At 36.8% G+C, this 21733-nt stretch overlaps 2 protein-coding genes across 7 annotated transcripts in view; both read left to right on the top strand.

Moving 5' to 3' along the window:
• Nucleotides 1-3862: 3862 nt before the first annotated feature.
• Nucleotides 3863-6043, top strand: LOC114154928 (C2 calcium-dependent domain-containing protein 4C). Its single transcript, XM_028034427.1, has one exon. The coding sequence runs from the start codon at nt 3885-3887 to the stop codon at nt 5103-5105; it is 1221 nt and encodes a 406-aa protein (XP_027890228.1). The 5' UTR covers nt 3863-3884; the 3' UTR covers nt 5106-6043.
• Nucleotides 6044-6578: 535 nt separating this feature from the next.
• vps13a (vacuolar protein sorting 13 homolog A) overlaps nt 6579-21733 on the top strand; it is a 45309-nt gene continuing 30154 nt past the window's right edge. For all 6 annotated transcript variants that reach the window (XM_028033178.1, XM_028033181.1, XM_028033179.1 and 3 more), the window contains exons 1-26: nt 6579-6768; nt 8386-8429; nt 8517-8559; nt 8633-8728; nt 9912-10013; nt 10652-10761; nt 10858-10917; nt 10999-11058; nt 11314-11394; nt 11591-11648; nt 12292-12419; nt 12561-12667; nt 12758-12929; nt 13208-13270; nt 15176-15308; nt 15470-15564; nt 16185-16327; nt 16448-16649; nt 17653-17767; nt 18821-18957; nt 19041-19173; nt 20085-20202; nt 20455-20593; nt 20723-20834; nt 21061-21236; nt 21564-21720. In XM_028033178.1, the coding sequence (XP_027888979.1) occupies nt 6669-6768; nt 8386-8429; nt 8517-8559; nt 8633-8728; nt 9912-10013; nt 10652-10761; nt 10858-10917; nt 10999-11058; nt 11314-11394; nt 11591-11648; nt 12292-12419; nt 12561-12667; nt 12758-12929; nt 13208-13270; nt 15176-15308; nt 15470-15564; nt 16185-16327; nt 16448-16649; nt 17653-17767; nt 18821-18957; nt 19041-19173; nt 20085-20202; nt 20455-20593; nt 20723-20834; nt 21061-21236; nt 21564-21720 (2884 nt within the window). In that variant the 5' untranslated portion in view covers nt 6579-6668. The remainder of the gene's footprint in view (nt 6769-8385; nt 8430-8516; nt 8560-8632; nt 8729-9911; nt 10014-10651; nt 10762-10857; nt 10918-10998; nt 11059-11313; nt 11395-11590; nt 11649-12291; nt 12420-12560; nt 12668-12757; nt 12930-13207; nt 13271-15175; nt 15309-15469; nt 15565-16184; nt 16328-16447; nt 16650-17652; nt 17768-18820; nt 18958-19040; nt 19174-20084; nt 20203-20454; nt 20594-20722; nt 20835-21060; nt 21237-21563; nt 21721-21733) is intronic.

Raw genomic sequence — 21733 nt, 5'->3', positions numbered from 1 at the left:
CTTCATCACCCACATCCATCATGTTAAAATGTAAACTTTTTGAGTTGCCTCAATTTTGAGTTTTACCAAGAAGACAGTTAAGAGAATCAACACACAAATATTTAAATCTGCAAAAAGCTTTTGTTTTCTCTTTGGAATTGTAAATAGAAAATGTGACTGCATGTGAAAAAATATTATTTATATAGTTTGCATCTATTTGTCAGAAAGGCCAAACTTCTGTTTATTATTCAAGATGAAAAATTCAACCCAGTGAATATTACACAAGGTAATATTGGATTGATATGCTATTATTCCTTTACAGTGTCATGTACAGTACAGATACATTATACTGCCAAAAGCATCTGTCCATATCATTGAGTCCAGGTGTTCTGAACACTTCAATATGTGTCAAATCCAGCATCCAGACGTGAAGTCTGACTCTACAAATGTTTCTGAAAGAACAGGTCACTGCTAGCAGTTCAGTGACTTCCGCCATCGTACCATGATAAGATAGCACCAGTACAGTAAGTCCAGTTGTGAAATTACTTTTCAACAAAATAAATTAATAAATGGTGGTATCAAAACGTGGAAATGACTGATAATAACAACATGTCAGTCACAACATAGGAGGTTGTGGGAAATCACAGAGTCTGGTCAGCAGAGGATGAGGCACAGAGTAAATATCTACAGCCTTCAAGACTTCATGTGGCCTCCAGATTATATCAAGAAGAGCATAAAATGAGATTCATTGAATGGGTTTCTATGAGAGAGCAGCTGTATTCAAGCCTTACATTACCGAGTTTAGTACAAATCATAGGATGTGGTGGTGTAATGCACATTGTCACTGGGCTTTGTTTGGAGTTACATATCATGCCACTCTATCTGGCAATCCAATGATGTGTCACATTCACTCATATTGTGAATGTTTACGATCATTACTTCATCCCCCAAATCCATAGTTTTGGACTTTGGGAGGTAAGCAGACAGACAACAGGCAAAAAATACAAAAATAAAAATTAAGAGATATGGTTTCAAACATAACTCATTTTTTTTAGGTTCACATTAGTCTTGATGAAATGATGTAGACTAGTTAGGGAAATATCTTATATTATGATTATGCCAAATTAAGCTCAATACAATTTAGAAAAAGCATCAAGTTATTGTTCTAAAAAGGAAGCCCTTAACTCTTGACTGTAGTGTTGGCTGTACTGTTCTCTCTTTAGCGTTAATTGCAGCTTTGACAGCAGTTAAAGGCAAGGTCTTCTTCTGACTCCTAATCATTTATCTCTCCATTAGCGAGAGCACTCCAAGGTTTTATTAGTGTAATAAAGTTGATCTTCAGTACCACAAAAAGCCTCCTGACCCAAAGGTGCTCTCTGGTCCAAGACTGAATGTGTTCCTCATCTTCATATTCCTCATATGTCTTACACACACTCTGACACGTGCTCTCTTGCCCATGACATGTATCTTAAGATTAATTAAAATGATTTTATGGTATTGTTTTCACTAAAAACTTAGTGATGTGAAACACTTCTTAGTGTATGTTTCTTTATTCATGTTTTTGTTTTTTATTTTGCTGCATACAGAAGCATGACAAAATGTAAACGGACCTAACACGTCATAAAAGTTTCAATATTTGTATTTATTTCCTCAGAAACATTATATTTCAAGATTTATATTACCTAAATCTTGAAATTGATCCATTCCTTCTGTGCCCTCTTCTGGTGTAAATAAGCAATTGCAGAAAGGAAGTTCAATTTAACCAACCTTTTAGTGCACATAAGTTTATGTTTTCATAATATATGTAATACTTTGTTTACATGTTATTTTTAGGTTTCCACAATATATAAAAAATCCAAAGTGTATGTGGATTTTACACACTAATGCATGTACAGTTATTGCATTGTTATTTGATAATAAATTCAGTCTAGTGTGAGCGCCAAAACCATTGATTGATAGAAAATGTCTTGACTGAATTTAAAATTTGAGGAGTCAGTTTCATTACTGGAGGCTATGAAGTGGATTTTGTGATTAAATAGATTTTTAAAGTCATCACTGCATTTTTTTTCCCAATTAATTTCAGCTTAAAAAATGAACCTTTAAGACATAAAAGCAAACAAACCTAAACAGTTTGCATCGGTTTCTGTAGGTCTAGTACTTTAGCTATTTTTGAATTTTTTTGTGAGTAATGAATCTTGTTTCCCACTATTCTGTTTGACAGACCTGGGAATATATATCAACTCAATGCTGTGTACTGACTTTAGGTCAGCAGTGTTTCTGATCACCAGCTGTTTAAAGGTTACCCACTCTTTGAGGCAGTGGCACCTGCCTGTTGGCCCAAGACAGGCATTTGAGTTGACTTTGAACTCAAATACCTGCTTTGAGATATCTGAAAAAAGCTTCATATCTATGTCATCATAACCAAAGCAACACATGTTGAATACTGCTGTTAAAGGAGAAGCTCTCTCCTCTTCAATGTAGAGTCAGACTTCTTAACTTTGGTGCAGACCTGTCAAGTCTCTCATTTTGGCCAGGAAACTGTACTTTACCCCTCTGTCCTGCTGTGCTCCTGTATTAGTATTTTCCCATAATTTTCCCGTATTACAGAAATTACATCACACATCCCACCCTTTGTATGTTATTGGATTAATTTGCTATATGTTTCTGTATATAAACTGTGCTGTATAAAGAAACTGATCTGAACATTCATGGAAAAAATACAAAAAGACCCACTTGCTGTAAGATACAAAAAACTGAGACTGGTTGTATGTTGCCTGGATGTTTAGGAATCCAGGCAGCATACCTAAACATATATATATATATATTATTTTGAATATGATAGAAGTATAAAATCACACACATGAACAAGGAATACAAAAGACACATATGTTTGTACCACAATAATCTTAACATGCTCGAAAAGGAGTAGGAAGAAGCAAGAAACTTATGAACCCCTACCCCATAAGCTCATTCCATAGTTTCAGATGAACCATCATAGCCAGAGGAACTAAATGAATGGTTTAAGATTGAAGGATATTCATGTGTTGAAATGGTCCAGTCAAAGTTAAGACTAAAGTAAAATCTGAGCTCAAACCATTTTGGAAAGGAGAATAAGTAAAGCTTTCAGTTTTTAGATTTGCAAAGCAAGAAACATTCCCCCCAAAACTTCCAGCTCTAAATGGAGCAAAGAAAAAAAAAAGTTTAACAGCATAGTGTGCAAGTATGCACAGCTTTCTATTGGTCTGTCACATAAAATCTAAACTAAATATATCAAAGTTTGTTACATGAGAAAATTAGGAACAATTCAACAGATTTAATGATTACTTCAATCTCCGGTTTTGTTTTGAATTCTTTAATGTTTTCTACTAAACACATGGAGCCTGTTTTCAATCCACTTTGTGGAGCAAAGCACTTTATCATAACATTCAGTTCATATATATGACAGAAATGTAATACCTATATAGCATCTTTGCACTTTGTGACTCATCTTCATCCTTCAAAGCACATTGAACCAGTGATCTGAAAAGAAATATAATTCAGAGAGCTGACATCACAGCAAACTGCCCTTCAATGCATCTGATCTGATGTGACACCCACCCAGATTCACACACAGACAGACCCTGCGAAGCGTATTTGGGGGTGTATGCCTGCGCAACATTTTCTAATCCATGCGGGGGCAGGGAGACCAGTGACTCACTAACTCATACTAACCTTTAAAACCTATCCCATGCGTCAGAGCATTCAGATCTCAGCGAAGGGCACATCTCAACATCACAGGTGGGAGAATAATATTTATTGGATTTATTGGAAAACATATGAACAAAGATTTCTGTGATGTTGCCTAAATAACATACTTTTTGTTTGTTTTATAGGTAGTCGTTTGAGTGAGAAGCCGGCAGTCAGTTATGTGGGTCCTTGGGAAGCTCAGAGAGAACATGGAGAGCATTCCTCTGGAACTGAATCGTTACATTGGAAAAAACAATGACGATGCTTTTTTCTCCACAAAGGCCAGCCTCTCACAGAAACTTCACACGAACATCATTACTCCAGACAACATTCCTGAGTTCTGCCTACCTCCACGGCTTTTCAAGAGACAGCCGATGCTAGAAACTGAGATGCCCCAACTTCAGCAGGACAGCCATCAGCAGACACGAAAGAGCAGGCCGTCTTTCCAAGCTAAAATGAAGGATATGAAGGAAAAGAGTGAAGATCCTTTAGTGCCTCAGAAGGCTCCAAGGAAACCTTTGCCATTCTCTGCAGAGTGTTACGGTCTGGCTGGGATTTATGAGAGTCCCAACACTAGAAGGAAAGAGTCTTTGTTCCATTCAAAACGGCCTGTATATGTGTTCGAAAGACGCATCTCTGCCACAAAACCCAGTCAAGTAAAGGAAACAGCCCCATTGAAGAAAACTTTTTCGGGGTTTTTCCCACTCTTTGTATCCAAAAGCTTCTCAGAAGCAGCAAGTGTGGAAGCTGAAACACCTTCCAGTGCCAAATCACTCAGAAGTGTCCCATCCAGAAGCCGGTGTCTTAAAGAAACTGTATCCTGCCCTTCGCTGATTGATAGCATGGAGAAAAGCAAGAAACCAAAGAAATTAGGTTTAAGTTTGCCAACTTCTTCCTGCAGACAGCTAACCAGTGATAAAAATCCACCCACCCTGTCCCCACCTGTTCTCCATCAAGTGGACCTGCTCCACTGCCAGGAGAGACTTCAGCATGAACACATCCTTCTTTTGCAGGGCCAAGGTCGAGTTCGCCTCTCCACTGAGCACACCACATTCTCCAATGGTGCTTCCTCAATCTTTTTCACTGTCAGAGTGCGTGTGGTGTCTGTGGAGGGCTTGCTGGATGGAAGTCAACGGCAAACTCTGAACTGTGCTGTGAATTTGTGCCTGATGCCGGGGAAGCTGCAGCGCCAGGAGAGCGCCACCATCAGGAACTGCCGTCGACCCGTGTTCAATGAAGATTTCTACTTCACAGAGCTGAGCCACAAGGATCTGATGGAGCTGCAGCTCCAGGTAAAAGTGATGAATAAAACTGCAGCGGGAGCTCTGAGGAGGGGAACAGTGATCGGGATGATCTGTAAACCTCTATCCAAGCTGGTGTCCTCTGAGGATCGGGTGTAAGAGTGGATCTGAATCTTATAAGTTTAGTAAAAACAATATATTTTTTTATGATCACACTGTGATTGCACTTTGTCACCATTATTCATTTTTAGCCACTCTTAGTTGTATTAGCATCTCAGGTAGGCGGTATCGAAGTGAATGTAGGAATGGGGACAGTAACCTAAAAAAGGAAGCTACTTGGACAATAATTATAGAAGATTTTTTAAAAACAAACTGATGTAAGCACAATGTGGCACAGTTGTATTTTAGGCGAAAACAACAGAAATGTTAACTCACTGAACTTGTTTTGCTATTTTGGTGATGTTATGTTGTTTTTTTCCTAATTTCTTTAGTAAATATGTAAAAGTGAGTTTTTCAACATTATATAACACATTCGATGTAGTACAGTTGTCAAATGGTTCTTCAGAGCATCACTACTCTTCTCAAGTATAAACTTACTTATTATCACTGCTGGCAGGATTTGGCATGAGTTTTTTTGTTTTGCTATTTAATCTGTCAAAACAGACAGTAAAACAGAACAACTACCAGACACTGAAAGTTGAAGCTGTGTTGGAGAAAGAAGCTCAATAGGTGAATCACTGCAAAATCAAAAATAAATCCAGCTGGCCTTTATATAACTTTGGCCATAAGAAGGTTAACTTGATTAATAGAGTATTTTATTCCACCAGCAATGTTAAATAGCTGTTCTTCGTTTTTGCATTTTTTAATTAAAATACAAACAAAATGTTCATTGCTGAATCTGTAGAAGTGAAACCTTATAAAGCAAGGTGTAAGTGTTTGTTAGATTCTGCTCAGATTCCAACAAAATTTCTGAAATCGTTATGGGTATTTCTTTATTGGTTGTTTCATACATAAAAAAAAAAAACATAAGCAATTATATCAAGATGCTGCTCAAACCAGGATTCAAAACTTTTATAAAAATGTAAGACTAGAATAAAGAGGAATTTTTTTAATATAAGACAATAAAAAAAATTAGGCTTTTAAAAAATATATATTTTCTTCTAGATTTTTATAGAGGAAAACATTCATCTGATTGTACATCTCGGTTTGTATAGCTTGGTTGCAGAAAATGTATGAGTGATGTTTGCTTTGTTTTATAATATTAATAAAGACAAGGAGTAAGATGTTAATGTTGTAAGTCTTTTTTCACGTTACTTCTTCCCCTCTATATTTCAATCATTAAGATTTGTGAGTCTATGGCAATATATTTTACCATATAATTCTTGATCTACAAGAATCTCTAGCTTCTTGTAGATCATATTTTTTGCAATAAATGGAACAAAAAAGTATTCCTGACATGAGAAAGTGCAAATCATATAGTATAAATCATATCATCGATTTTTCGGTTATATGAACAATTAAAACCCTTTCGATAGCCTCAAGTCATCAAAATTGGGTGTCTTTAATTATATGCTACAACAACCTGCCATAAAATGTTCTCCGTCGGCAGTTACGGCGTGACGTAACCACATCCTTGATGGACGTCTGAAACTGACGTTGAGTCAGCTTTAAGAAGTGCACTATATGTAAACATGATGAAACACAGATGAAAACAGCGTCAAAATGGTCTTTGAAAGTGTGGTCGTTGACGTCCTCAACCGGTTTTTAGGGGACTACGTTGTGAACCTGGACAGCTCGCAGCTGAAGCTTGGCATATGGGGAGGTAACCGAACTTGTGCTCGTCTTTCATCAGAACACCTTTCCATGCTAGCATGCTACATGCTAATGAACGTTCGCCACACCAGTCCTGTGTGCAGGAAGACTCTCCCAGCTGTCAGTGTCACTTTCATTCCTCTAAATGTCTCTCATTAGTTTATTAGAACCGCTGGGTGATTTTGATGAAAGAAAATGCACCTGTATGTTTTTACTGCAGACATTGTCTCTTGTTGTTTTATTTAATTGGGGTTATATTTACCTTTGGTCTTTAAAGTTTCTGGGAACGGATCAGTTCATGGTTCCGCCCTTTTTTTGGAACCAGGTTAAGACTTGCCTCAGGTTTATTCCGAGTATTTTCATAGTGTTACCAAGAACCTGTCGGTAACACTTCTATGTGTCGGACACATGACTGTTAGAATATGTATTTGCAGTTGATTTATCGGTACATTGTTGTTTTTAATTATTTTTGAATATTTTCTACTTTCCAAGTTGGCAGTCTACATTGTCATCTACATTCCTCTATTGCAGACTGCATGTAGAGATGAAACAAGATATTTAGCTTCGTAAACAGATATAATTGTTTTTCCATTATCTGACATCAGGCTAAACCTTTCCTGTTTATGTGAGGTAAAATTCAGTAACTAGAAGTACTTTTACCTGCTAAATGTTAAAATAGTGAAAGAGGTTTTTTTTTAATTCTTTTTTTGAACGTCGGAAATTTACCTACTCTAAAGTTACTGTGCCTTTAACCCACTTGACAAGCCCAGGTGATGTTGTCATTAGTTTGAAAGCTTGTCATTGCAGATTAAATCAGAACATTTGAGGCACATCTGTGGATGTATCTTAAACACTTTGTTCTTGTGAGACATTGTGTAAAAATCAAAAGAATTTATGCAAGAACTGTAAAATTGTGGGTCTCCAGCTGAATGACTGTGCTTCGTCTATCTGTTCAAACAATTACATCTGACTATAAACACCATTAGCTACACCTGAATTACATCCTTGGTATGTCATTAAGTTTTGTAAAGCCAGATCATTTAATCCAGGTGTGCTGGAGGACAGTGGCACTGAGGAGTTGTGGACCTCTGTTATAATGAATGTAGAAAGACTAAGAGCACCTTTCCAACTTTGACATATGGGGATGGCAGTATCATGCTGTGTAGGTGCAATTCCTAAACTAGATGGCATCATCAGCAGAGATATTATGTGTAAATATCTACGCAACATTTTAAGGTATCTGCCAGAAAGTTAAATGATGTGAGAAACTTGTGAACGAATACCCTCAATGTTTGACACAAAATCATATTAAAGGAAATTTTACCAAATACCAATTAAGTGTAGACAATTTTCAAGAAAGTAGAAATATTGTTGTTATTTTGGCATTCAGTAAATAATCTTATTAATAATAAAATGTGAGACTGATTTCATGCCAGACGGTTAATAATATTTATGTATTCTTATTCAGTGGATGCAAATATCTGTTTTTAAAGGCATGTGTTTTGTGAGGGGTCGTGCTCCGCAGTTAGTATTGGACGAGTGATCAGTGATTAAATGCTACATATGTGAGCCTAATATAAAACAGTAGTTTGTTGTGTCTGTATGTAAAATATTTCTGTCATTATAGGTGATGCTGTGCTGAAAAATCTTGAAATAAAGGAAAATGCCTTGGTGAGCTAAATATAACTTGCCGAGTGTTACGCTCTGAAGCTGATGATTTCTTTGAGTATAATTGGACTTTTCTATTTCTTTTTCCAGAGTCAACTTGATCTCCCTTTTAAAGTGAGAGCTGGTCACATAGGTAAATTTACTACCTCTGTGCGATGCTGTTTTTTTAGATGAGCATTTTCTTATTTGGTGTTTTTTGTTGAAAGGACGTCTCGAGTTAAAAATTCCATGGACGGACATCTACAACCAGTCAGTGGAGGCCACGCTAGATGGAGTCTATCTGCTAATCGTCCCCACAGCAAGTAAGATCGCTGTCTAAGTACTGGCATCAAAACACAGTTAAGGCATAACAAAATGCTTTACATTTTGATCAAAAATATTATTATTAGTGGTAGTAAAACATCTTTTCACTAGTAGTTTTTCAAAGGCAAAAATAAATAAAATTCAACAAATATAAGGTGCAATCAGCAACAGTTAACAGAGAAGTCCTTTATGAACCTAATGTGTATATTACAGAAGGGGAAAAAGCAGAGAAATAAAAAACTATTTAAAAAGTAAAAAGTAAATTTTAAAAGTGTTAGAAGTAAGCAGCAGACATGAAGACATTTGAAAACAAGTCATAAAATATTTAAATCACTTCAAGGTACAGGAAGCTAGTGGAAGGATTTAATTGTTGGAGTAATGCTCTCTCTCCTTGTGTTGAAATTCAGCCGTAGAGTCGACAGATATCTTAAGACAGCAATGCATTGATCCAGGTTAAATGACACAATAAGTGATTCTTTAGTTTCTTTGCCTTCATTTCTTGCAAATTACTTTAAATTACTGTATGCATGACTAGTTCTGTGAAAATACATTTGTCTTGCCTTGCCTTTGCAAAGCATGCTCTCAACATTAGTAATATTGTGCATTTGTCAATATTTAATGTATGTGTCAATTGAAGCTCATGTCACTTCCAAAACTTAATCCAAGATGTCTAACTTCTTTATCCTCCTTTAAAAAAGAGATTTTTAAATAAATTATTATATCGCTCTTTTAAATATAATTTCCTCTATCAATAATTTCGGTATTGTCTTTGTCAAACTGTGAAAAAGTTGCATCATTTTCATAATCGAGTATCTCAAATGGCAGATTTGAGATACTCGATTTATTTTTTTTCTTCTGTTTTTAGGAACAGCCTTATAACAGAGAATTCTACTAAATGCTGTGTCGATTTCTTGCAGTAATAAGAGATCAATAATAGTTAAACCATCTAAAAATATGTAAACCTTGATAATAATATGCCACTCATTATTTGTTCATATTAATAAATTCTACAGCCAGTTTATGTTTTAGTAAACTGAAGTATTTCAACAGGCATATTGCCTACTTGTGCCCAATATACAACTCCTTCTAATTAATCCCAGTTTTGGTGACATGTAAGATAACACTTGTTTCCCTCTGTTTATATTTAATATAATATTTTTGTGGCATGTCATTTGATTCCAGGTATAAAGTATGATGCAGAAAAGGAGGAGAAGCAGCTACAGGAGGCTCGTCAGAGGGATCTTGATCGAATAGAGGAGACAAAACTCAAGGCTGCAGAACAAGGTCAGAGTTCAACTTTGACTATTAAAGAGAGATGTGCGTGTTTCTGTCCAACAATATTTATCTTCAAATAAAGACATTTTTAACAGTTTCAGGAACATCCTGAGCTAAGCCATCAGAGGTGAAGGATAAACTAGAAACTAATTTATCAAGCAGGCATTACTGATTGACCAGATATGATGACATATTTCAGCAGCATGCAGCTGCTTATCTCCTAAAGGCTACTATTTTTAATTAGAAATGTAGGCTACATGTTGCTTGAGCAGCATTTGTCATGTGTTTTTGCAGATGCTATAGATCATAATAGTAATTTACAGCTAATGTAACAAATCTCAGAAATCAAATCTCTGACTGCAAATGTATACAAACCCAGTTCCAATGAAGTTGGGATGTTGTGTAAAGCATTATAAAAAGCAGAATATAATAATTAATAAATTCTTTTGTACCTACATACAATTTGTAGCCGATTTGAAGCAATAATTTTGTAAAACCATGGGAAACTTTGAGATTGGTAACTGGCCTGTTCCAATGAAGAGGTTTTTGACGTCATCATTTTTTTTTACCTGTCAGGTTGAAGGTAAAACCTGACAGAAAAAAAATATTCAGAACAAATACTCAAAAAATTGTTTGGGTTTTCACAGAGAACACAAAGCTAGAGAAACAGGACACCTTTGTGGAAAAGCTTGTCACACAAGTGATCAAAAACCTACAGGTCAAGATCTCTAACATCCATGTTCGCTATGAGGATGATGTGAGTATTTCAGCTAAATATCAGTAAAAATAACTTTTAATTCTCTACAATACCTTGCAGGGATGTTAATACCAATGTGTGTGTTTGTCTCCTCAGATCACTAATCCAAACTGTCCTTTGTCATTTGGAGTGTCGCTTAAAAATCTCAGCCTTCAAGTAATTTGTTATATTTTTTGTTATAATATAATATAATATAATATAATATAATATAATATAATATAATATATGCTTTTACAGACAGCTGATAATTACTGGAAACCCAGTTTGCTAGATGAACACTCCAAGCTTTTCTTCAAGGTAAGAAATTTTACTAAATTTTTTTCCATCACTTTTAAATCGTATATTTCTAGGCAGTGTTTCTTGTGTTGTGCTGCGTACTATCTGTTAACCACTATAATTTCAACCAGTCAGTTTAGTTCTCAGAAACATTTTTATTTTTTATTGGCTCTGGGATCTGGACCAAAGCTCTAGATGTCAACTCTATGCATCATCATCAGTGAACAGCTTCGTCGCTCCTCATGACTAAGTTGTTTGTATTTTGCTTGTCATCAGTTGGTTCAGCTGAACAACTTGTTTGCCTACTGGAATGTCAACTCGGTTCTCTTCTCTAATCACAGTCCAGATGAAGCCCTGGTGAGTCACTAGATTGTCTTTACCTGCTCAAATTTACCTTAGTTTTCTTTTTAATTGGACTTTGCACAATTGAAATGTCTTTTGCAAATGATATGAAAACTTTTTTTTGATCTTTAGGAAAAGACCGATGTGAAAGTATGATGCAAAACAGAATAAAAAGTCACATTAATAGAGATGTTGTTTTCCAATTTTATAGCGATGTCTTCAGAACAGCATGGAGATCAAACCCTCTGTTCCTGTCAGCCATGACTTCAGTGAGTGAGCCACTGCCTCTTGTTTTGTAATATATTTGCAGTTCATCTGATGAAACCTAGGAAAGTTATGTTTTGAGATTATTTCTTCAGTCTGCATGTGATATGCACCACATATATCACAAAATGTACTGTGCTCAGATTTTATGTGATAAACCAGCACAGAACTGTAACCAAATATACTTTTTTAAAATTTGTGGTGATAATGTACCAAAATGTAAAAACTTTTAAGACAAATAAACACTTTTTTAAAGCACTGTATGTGTATATAACAACCATTTAATCAGTACCACTATATCCAGAGATTATCACCAAATATCATATATCATTTATCTTGTAACCAGGTTGCTATGTATTGCAAATTTTTTTGCCCAGGTCCCTCTTGAAAATGAGATCTAGATCTCAACGGGGTTTACCTGGTTAAATAAAGGAATATATGTATATTTACGTATATATATATATCATAAACATTATTTTTGTAATTTTCCCTTGCAACCACTAGTGTGAATTTTATAAATTGATTATTCTTGTACAAGAGAATAAGAGGGAATCTGTTCCATATGGTTAGAAATCCATGGCCTTTATTTATACAAAATCAACTGTGCTAAAAAAATATAAAAAATTGTTTCCTTTTGCTTGTTTCCAGTCTTTCGTCCTATATCCGCAAATGCAAAACTGCGAATGAATCCAAGATCAGATGTGGATTTCTCTTCTCCTAAAGTGGACCTGATGGTCAACCTCAGTGAAGTGGCTATTGAACTCAACAAACCTCAGGTTAGTGTGTCTCCATTCAGGCAAGGTCTGTGGAATTTGACTGGAAAATCCTAAGGCAAATAAAGACCTTTAAGGTAAACAACATTGGATGATAAGAGCGTGCTCTGCTGCTTTGTAATCACCGACTTCCTGTCTTTCCAGTACATTAGCATTTTGGAGCTGCTGGGCTCAGTGGATATGATGTCACGAAATCTGCCATACAGGAAGTACAGACCCCAGGTTCACGTTCACAGAAATGCTCGCATATGGTCAGAATACATCTGAGTGCTTTTTACCACCACTGCCTGCTGCACACCTACTTTTACTGACACAAATGCTTTTATGTTCCTGGATTTCAGGTGGAAATATGTGATCACAGGCATCTTGGAGGTGGACGTGAAGCCTCATCTCCACATGTGGTCATGGCAACACATCCGATGCCACCGGGAAACAGTGAAGTGTTACAGAGGGCTCTACAAGAAGAAGATCACCAGCAAAAAGCCCAGTGTGGAGCTGCTCGAAAAGTTGGAGGTGGGACAGGGATGAACTGCATTTAAATTAGTTTTTAACTTCTAATTAGGGATTTTTTGAGGAAAAGTTCAAGTTTTGTCTTTGGAGAATAAAATGCACAGGTAAATAATTTTTTGATTTTGATGTAAAGTTGATGCTCATACATTATTATTTTTTTTATGCTGAGTTTTTGCTTAGTTTATCACAATTTATTTAATAAAGAACATTTGATTAATGCTTATTTATTGCAATAATTAGATAAAAAGAGTTTTAATTATGATGATTTTCTTTATTCCCAGGCTACACAGAAATCTTTAGATATTTTCAACATCACATTGGCGAGACAACAAGCTGAAGTGGAGGTAAAAACCTGGGGTGTTTTATATTTTTCATTTTTTGACAGGTACAATGTATCTATGCAGGAATTTCCATTAATTCATTGCAGCTGTGATCATCTGCTTTATCAAACTTCCTTAGACTGAGTGAGTTTGGTCCCAGTGTTATGATCTGTGCATATTTTTATGGTGAATCCATTCTTATCACATCAGCTAAAGCCTTTCTATAGCTAAGAAGGTCACGATGAACTATAGTACAAGAAAGAACTACAATTAGATGAATCTAGTTGCTTAGAAATTGGCTCTGTTTGCTCCTACTGAAGAGCAATGTTACATAGACGATACACAGTGTTCCAAATTATTATGCAAATTGGATTAAAGTGTCATAAAGATTACATTTTTTATTGTGCTAATAAATTTATAGATGGTATTATGTGTCAGGGCTCTTTGAATCACTTTAATTAATTTCAGAGAGCTGGGTTGATTAGTTTGTCTGCTGAGCTCAATTAAAGGAAATTTACTTAAGAAGGATGTTCCACATTATTAAGCAGGCCACAGGTTTCAAGCAATATGGGAAAGAGAAAGGATCTCTCTGCTGATGAAAATCATCAGATAGTGTAGTGCCGCATGACAAGATATGAAAACATTAGATATTTAATGAAACCTGAAGCGTTATCGTACTGTGAAGAGATTTGTGGCTGATTCCAAGCAAAGATGGGTTTGTACAGATAAAGGCATAATGAGGAAGGTTTCTGTTAGACAAATTCATCGGATTAAGAGAGCAGCTGTTAAAATGCCCTTACAAAGCAGCAAACAGTTATTTGATGCTGCTGGTGCCTCTGGAACCTCAAGGTGGAGGATCCTCCAGAGGTTTGCGGGCCATGAACCTACTATTCGGCCCCTAACCAGAGCTCACAAGCAGAAACGGTTGCAGTGGACCCAGGCGTACATGAAGATTAATTTTCAAACAGACTTGTTCACTGATGACTGCTGTGCAACCCTGGATGGTCCAGATGGACGCAGTGGTGGATTGGTGGTGGATGGCCACCACGTCCCAACACGGCTGTGACGTCAGCAAGGAGGTGGTGGAGTCATTTTCTGGGCCGAAATCATGGAGAGAGAATCATTGGTCGGCCCCTTCAGAGTCCCTGAAGGTGTGAAAATGACCTCAGCAAAGTATATGGACTTTCTGACTGATCACTTTCTTTCATGGTTCAAAAAGAAGAGCCGTACCTTCCGTAGCAAAATCATCTTCATGCATGACAATGCACCATCTCATGCTGCAAGGAATACCACTGTGTCATTGGCTGCTATGGGCAAAAAGGGGAGAAACGCATGGTGTGGTCACCATCCTCCTCTGACCTCAACCCTATTGAGAACCTTTGGAGTTTCCTCAAGCAGAAGATCTGAGGGTGGAATGCAGTTCATATCAAAACAGCAGCTCTGGGAAAATATTCTGACATCCTGCAAGAAAATTCAAGCAGAAACTCCACAAACTCACAAGTTCAATGGATGCAAGAATTGTGCTGTGATATCAAAGAAGGGATCCTATGTTAACATGTAGCTCTGTCTGTTAAGATGTTTTTGACTGAAATGCTTTTGATTTTAGTACATATGACTTAATGCTGCACATTCAAAGAATGACCGTTTGTAGTTCTTTATAATCCATAAAATGTTTAGAAAATCTGCTGTGCATAATAATTTGGAGCAGTGCATTTTGAGTTTTTTATTTTTGAAAAAATACTGTTCTCATGGGGAGCTTTGTTCAGTAAAATTTGATTTATACTGTAATAGTTCATGACTTGAAAATTAAACCGACCATCATTTGCATTGACCATTTAAGAATATCTGAGAAAATATCACTTGCATAATAATTTGGAACATGGTGTAAATTTGGTTTTGTTTCAGAGTTTTATTATGCTTCTTCCCCAGGCGAGCAAAGCAGGACTGCGTATTTATCGTCCAGGGAAACAGATGGAGGAGGAGGAGTCTCAGGGTTGGTTTGGCTGGATGTGGAACTGGGGAGGAGAGGCTGAGGCACAGACCAAAGAGGTCAAAACTGGAAGTAAGACACTAAACCAAACATTGAGTAGGACAGTGGAGGGGAGCAGAAGTTGAAGTTAGAAGCCTGGCAAAAGTGTCACCTATATAATTTTGTCAGTAAGGACTTTGTTTTTAACGCCACTGCCTTTTTACATTTTGTCTCTCTCATTTTCTTTGTGTCAGCATTTGATGGGTTGTTTACTGTGGATGAGAAAGCCAAACTTTACACTGCCATCGGATACAGTGAAACTGCAGCTAACCCCAACCTGCCAAAGAACGTGAGTCACTTCCCTCTGAAATCACCTCCCTCGTTTATGATGGTTGGGTTTTCTCAGAAGAATATCAAAACTATCTTGGAGAGCTAGGTGTGTTAGCAGACCTTTTAAAACAGTTGTCAAATCCATCTTCATTTGAAGGAAAATTCAAATAGTTGTAAAATTATACTATAAGCATCTGTGTATGTTAAGATGAAGACAGACTCAGCATGTAACATCTAAAGTCTCTCAAATTACATTTAAAGCTCTAAAAATGAATATTACAATGGGACATTCAACCAGTGACATGTGATTATGCTTTATTTTCTATTCACCTTTTAGAGTAAATATTAGTTTTTGTACAATCTTTATTAAGTCTCAATGTCACTTGGTTATTGTCGAATGTAATATTTTTACTATTAACATCAGCAACAGAGAAGAAACGCTCTTCTAAACTAAAAAAAACTATTTTGGTGATTTCTTTCCAATGTAATAAAAAGTGATTTTTCTTAATATATTCATTAGCACAATCATTTTAGTTAAATATTAATCAAGCGACTGCAGTTAAAACAGCAGCTGCAGACTCTGACAGCAACGTGTGCATCCTTGATAAAAAATATTAACTGCTATGTCATTGTTTTTAGTTTGAAGCAATGAAGGTAAATTTCCACATGGAAAAACTGTCTGTGTCCATCAAAGACCAGAAGGACAAAAACGAAATCATCAAACTGACTGTGGAGGAGCTCAAGTCCACACTCACACAGAGACCCGGAGCACAAGCCATTAAGTAAGTCAAGGCTTTTATTTTGTTCTAATTTGTACTCGTTCTACTTCAAATTATATTTCTGTGATTTTAATTTATCAGAAAGCCTGATCAGATCATTTCTCTGTTGGACCTTTTTATTAGAGTCACAGCCCAGCTTAGTTTGTTTGAGGTCACTGGTCTGGCCACTAAGCGTCCGGCACCGACCCTCCTTTCATCGAGAAAGGCGGCCACAGGAGCAGGAACCCCGCTGTTTTGCATCCTGTTTGAGACCAATCCGCTGGATGACAGTGCCAACCAGAGGCTCCACGTTGAGTCACAACCACTGGAGATCATCTATGATGCAGTGAGTGAAGCTTTCCAGACTGCTGGTGGCGTGCGTGTGTGTGTGCGCAACATCGTTGCCGTCAACTAAGGTTTTTCCCATGCTGTTGCGTCTTATCCAGAAAAGTGAATTAATTTTAGTGTTCTTTTATGTGACACACCAGCAAAAAGCAATGCAGAATTATGAGGTGGAATCATAACAATGGTTACTCCTGAATAAACACTTGTTCACCTATTGCTGCAATTGCAGTTGCAAGTGTTTTTGAGTATGTTTCTACCGGCTTTGCACGTAGATGTATAGATGGCACCTGTGAACAAAAATTTTGAAGTCTTACCACATATCCTCAATTTGATTTATTTCAGAGCTTTAACTAGGCCAGTCTTATTTTCTTTCTCAATACTTTAGGAACTTCCCTGTATTTAGTTACGCTCATAATTTTGATATTGACCAGCTTGTTTGTTTCTGTTGAAGAAAAACATCCCCACATCATGATCCTGTTCAGGAAGATGCACTGTGTTGGTTTTCTGCCTGGCACAACTTTTTGCATTATGGCTTTTTTTTCCAAGAGAAATAAGATTGAGCATAGCGTTTGCTTCTGATCTGTCTGCTGTGTTCCTTAGTCTTCAGGATGCTGGTTGTTCACAAATTGTGTCAAAAGGCTGTTTGTTACTTTCACAGAACAACTGTATTGAAGAAATTTGATTGTGCAGTGGTGCTGTCATTTCTAAAGGAGTTGGTTTCATTAGATTTTATTTAGGAATTTAAAGAGTAAAAAGGCCCAAATGCAGGTGTTTGCTGCACTTCAGATTTTTATTTATAAGCCATTTTCATTAGCCACGGATCCTTTGCCCTCCACTTTGAGATTATTTGTTGCCTTGTGCTGATGTATCACAGAAAATCCTAAATACTCGACATTGAAGCCAGTCACTTTATTGTAAGAACATGTGGAGCAGTTCAAGATGTATTCAAACCTTCGTACAGTAGTGTAAGAAGTCTGTTAAGTGTTTTTGATCTTTTTGTGTAGATAACGGTGAACAACATGTCAGAGTTCTTCAGGCCTCCAGATGACCTGCAGCTGGATGAGCTCACCAACGCCACCCTGATGAAACTGGAGCAATTCAGAGACCGCACATCCACTGGTGAGTCGCACATATATTCACAAATATCCTGATCCCAGCTCTCTGATGGCTGCATGTTTACATTCTTTTCTTTCAGCTGAATTTTGTGTTTGTGGTGTCTGCAGACACTAAGCATGTCTACTCATTGAACAAACTCAGCATTCAGATGATATGATTCCTGTTTATTTTTTTTACAATGTTATCTTCTGGCTGTTGCAAGTTATTTTTTCCTTTTTTCATCCAATCATTTCTTCAGTCTTTATGTTCTTCATTTCTTCATTTAGTCATCACTTCATTACTCTGATTCATCCTTCAATCCTGCTTTCTTTACTTCCTTGCTCAGTCTTTCAGTTTTTTCTTTTCTACCTTCAACCTTATTTTATTCAATAAATGTCATTCATTTCCTATTTTAACACTTGCATCCATCAGCCAAGCCTTCTGTCCTTCTTTCTTTCCTTCCATCTTACATTCCTTTCCTTCCTTAAGTTTGTTCTTTTTTCCTTCCATAAAACTGTACATCATCTTACACCCCCTTGACTTGGGGGTGTAAGATGATGTACACTAAGATAAGATAAGATAAATCTTTATTGTCATTGTCACAAGAACAACAAAATTCAAAAGGTGCCATCAGTCAGTGCATATGCCCAAAAACAAAAAATATCTGTCTTAACTGAGTTAGTTTAACATTAACTAGTTAGTTTAGTTAATGTTAAACTAAATGGATTAAACTGAGTTTAACTCAGTTAGCTTAACTAACTGAGTTAGTTTAACATTAACTGGTTTAATGTTAAACTAACCAAATAAACAAATATATTGTTCTTTCTTTTCCATTTCTCTTAAGTAAGAGTAAAACAAAACCTCAATGTATGGAGTCATGTAAACATTTCCAAGTATAGGACACTGAATGCTAAAGTTGTTCTGTCATTTTTAATAAAATCCATCTTTCCTTCCTTCTAGTTATCCATGATTTTTTTTAGCAATAAAGAAATCAGTATAAATCAAAACTAACTACCTTTACATTATTAACTCTAAGTTTTGAGCAGCGAGTAATGAACTGATTGTTTCATTTTTTAGGTTTATTGTACGTGATCGAAACTCAGAAAGTTCTTGACCTGAAGGTGAACTTGATGGCCTCCTACGTCATCATTCCACAGACCGGCTTTTACGACGGAACCCAGAACATTGTGCTTTTGGATCTTGGTCATTTCAAGGTCAGAAGATGTCAAAAAAACCTTAAAGCTGAGGAAGTGTGACTCAAAGAGCAGATTTGAACTTCCTCTTCTATGGCTTTTAGATGTCCAGTTCAAGCAAGAAGGATCTGCCGCAGCTGTCAGTGGGTTCCAGCAAGATTGAAGACATCATGTCCAGAGCATACGACAACTTCGACGTTCAGCTCAGCAGCCTGCAGCTGCTTTACAGCAAACCAGGTACTCAGAGCAGAAACAAGTAAATCCTTCATTTGTTTAGTCACCATTCGTCATCTTCCAATCACAGATATCAAGATATAACAACATTTTAATAAGTTACCATTTCAAAACGTTTTACATTTACCCTTTAAAAGTTCCTACATTTGAAAGTCCTTTTTCATAAGATATCAGAGAATGTGCCAGTGAATTCAGAATCTGCTCCAGCTCTATGAAGCACTGCCCCTCCCCCATCTGTTTCTGTGTTCCGCCACTATCTTGGCTTAAATGAGGTTACATACACTAACTTGACTATTTGGAAAGGATGAAAAGATACAGATAATAAGTCCAAACCCAGCTGCCTGTAGCATTCAACCAGCCCCAAATGCCATGTGAGTGTTTGTTTCTGCAGACATGCAGCTGTACACCTGCACTGTGTCTGATAAAAGACCAGCTAGTTTGAGGGTTTACTGTTTGTAAATGTCAAACTGAAGTGCTGTAGTGCATTATTGTAAAGTATGTTCACTGTGTTGTCTATCTTTATTAACACTGGTCCCTCAAGACCCATTGTATTGCTTTTTTCTGGTGTAATATATTTGTAAAATCTACTTATGGTCACAGAATTGAAAAAAAATAATGTTTTTAAATATTTAATTGAGTAAAAAGACATATGTAGATGTTTTTATCTTTTATAAAACACACCAGAAATGTTCAAAACAGTGACTTTAAAATCATAAGGGGTGTATGCTACACCACTGCTTAAAAATATTTTTAATTCTGAAAAACATGTAAAGCCATGATGTGGAAACACACAGTCACTCTTCTTAATCGGAGAATATCAGCTCTTTCTCTTACTCTAAAAAACAGAACAGCTTACTATATATAGCATCTGTGTTGAATCAGGAGAAAAATAAAGAGGCTGTGATTATCTGCAGATGGTGACTGGAAAAGAGCTCGCAAACAGAAACGGTCTCCACTCCACATCCTGGAGCCTGTGGATATGAAAGTGGTTGTCAGCAGGGCCATGGTTGTGAGCGACACACGTATGGCAAAGTAAGTGTACGGTTGTCTTCACTATACACTAAAGAGATGAGCTGTTGTTTTTTGTGTACTCACAGATGATAAGATCATATTTAAACCAAGCAGCAGGAAACAGTTCAGAATTATTGCAGGAAAATAAAATATATTTTATGTATTGCCAAATATGTTTTGAGTGATGATGTTTTACTGAAGGCTAAAGTCTGTCAACCACACTGTCAGTCTGGCTGCAGGTTGTGTAATTTTGTTACAATTCTTGTGTTTTAGGTATAAAATGTTTGGTGAACTCCCGCTGTTGTCTCTTCGAATTTCTGACAACAAACTCCGAAATGTTCTGGAGCTGGTGGACAGCATCCCACTGCCTGAGAGCAGACCTGCAGCCCGCAGCACCACTACTTCTATAAGGGTAGGAGAAAATCAGCTAACTTGGGGAAATACTAACTCTTTTGGGAAAGTCATTGCTGTCATTTTTTAATAACTAGCCTGTCATTGAGATGAGCCTAATTGATTTTATTTTATGCGTATGCTTCCTCAGCCGAAGCAGTCATTCACTCCTCAGCTCACTGCGAGAAAACACCTGAGTTTAGTCGACCAGCGTTCCTCGATCATTTTTGAGTCCTGTGAGAGTATCAGCATCGCCTCTCTGGGTGAGACACAGCAGGAGAATCCTGAACAATTAACAATATACTCTGATGCAACAAGTTACTCTAGCACTTGAGGCTCAGATTTCATTTTGCATGAAAAAAACAAAATCTGAAATTCCAGCTTACATTACTATCTGTATATAAAGGTGAACCTGTTCCACACTATTTAAAAAAATAAAATAAAAATAAGGTAGCTAACTGGTGTAGTTTTGTTTTGTAAATTTGACAGGGTCACAGGAAGATTTGTTCTATGACGCCCCCAGCTCTCCGATCGGAGAGAAGGCGTTCTTCCCGGACAATCCCATGCCGCTACGCTACGCCGACTTAAGCAAAAGAACAAATCTCATTAAAGAAGATCCTCAGAAGAACATGACTGACTTTATAATGAGATTCGAGATCAATGAGGTAAAAACGATTTTGCAAAACCAATAGATAATTTGAGGGTTTTGTTGCAGAGAAGTTTTATAATAATTGACATTCAACAAAAGTAAAATGCATGTGCATAATTAGAACATTCTTAAATGTATTTAGTGTCAACTGCTAGATAATGCCTTATATAGTAAATCTGCAAAAAACAATTTCCGTTACTTTCTCCTGTACTAGTAATTTTGCATGCTTGTAGTGAATATTTATTCTTGAACGTCGCCCTGGCTTTGTAAGACACCTTTTAGAGGTTGGTGTTATTTGTCTAACACATGTCTTTGTCCTCTCATTTGTTCGTCCATGTTTCAGTTGTCTGTTCAGCTCTGTCGTCTGTCAGGAGCTCAGGAGATCGTTGTTCTCCAACTGGACATCGAGGGTCTGGGCACTGAGCTGAAGCTGCGTACCTTCGACATGACGTCAAACACCTTCCTGCGCGAGATCTGCTTGAAGTGTCCCGAATACATGGGTCAGTAAATGAT

Source organism: Xiphophorus couchianus, chromosome 12, assembly GCF_001444195.1.
Source record: "Xiphophorus couchianus chromosome 12, X_couchianus-1.0, whole genome shotgun sequence".
Classification (NCBI taxonomy): domain Eukaryota; kingdom Metazoa; phylum Chordata; class Actinopteri; order Cyprinodontiformes; family Poeciliidae; genus Xiphophorus; species Xiphophorus couchianus.
Note: the sequence above shows the minus strand (reverse complement) of the source record. Positions and strands in the feature narration are given on the sequence as shown.

What these genes read in the sequence shown, in the direction of transcription:
- LOC114154928 (XM_028034427.1), top strand. Translation starts at nt 3,885, where the DNA reads ATGTGGGTCCTTGGGAAGCTCAGAGAGAACATGGAGAGCATTCCTCTG.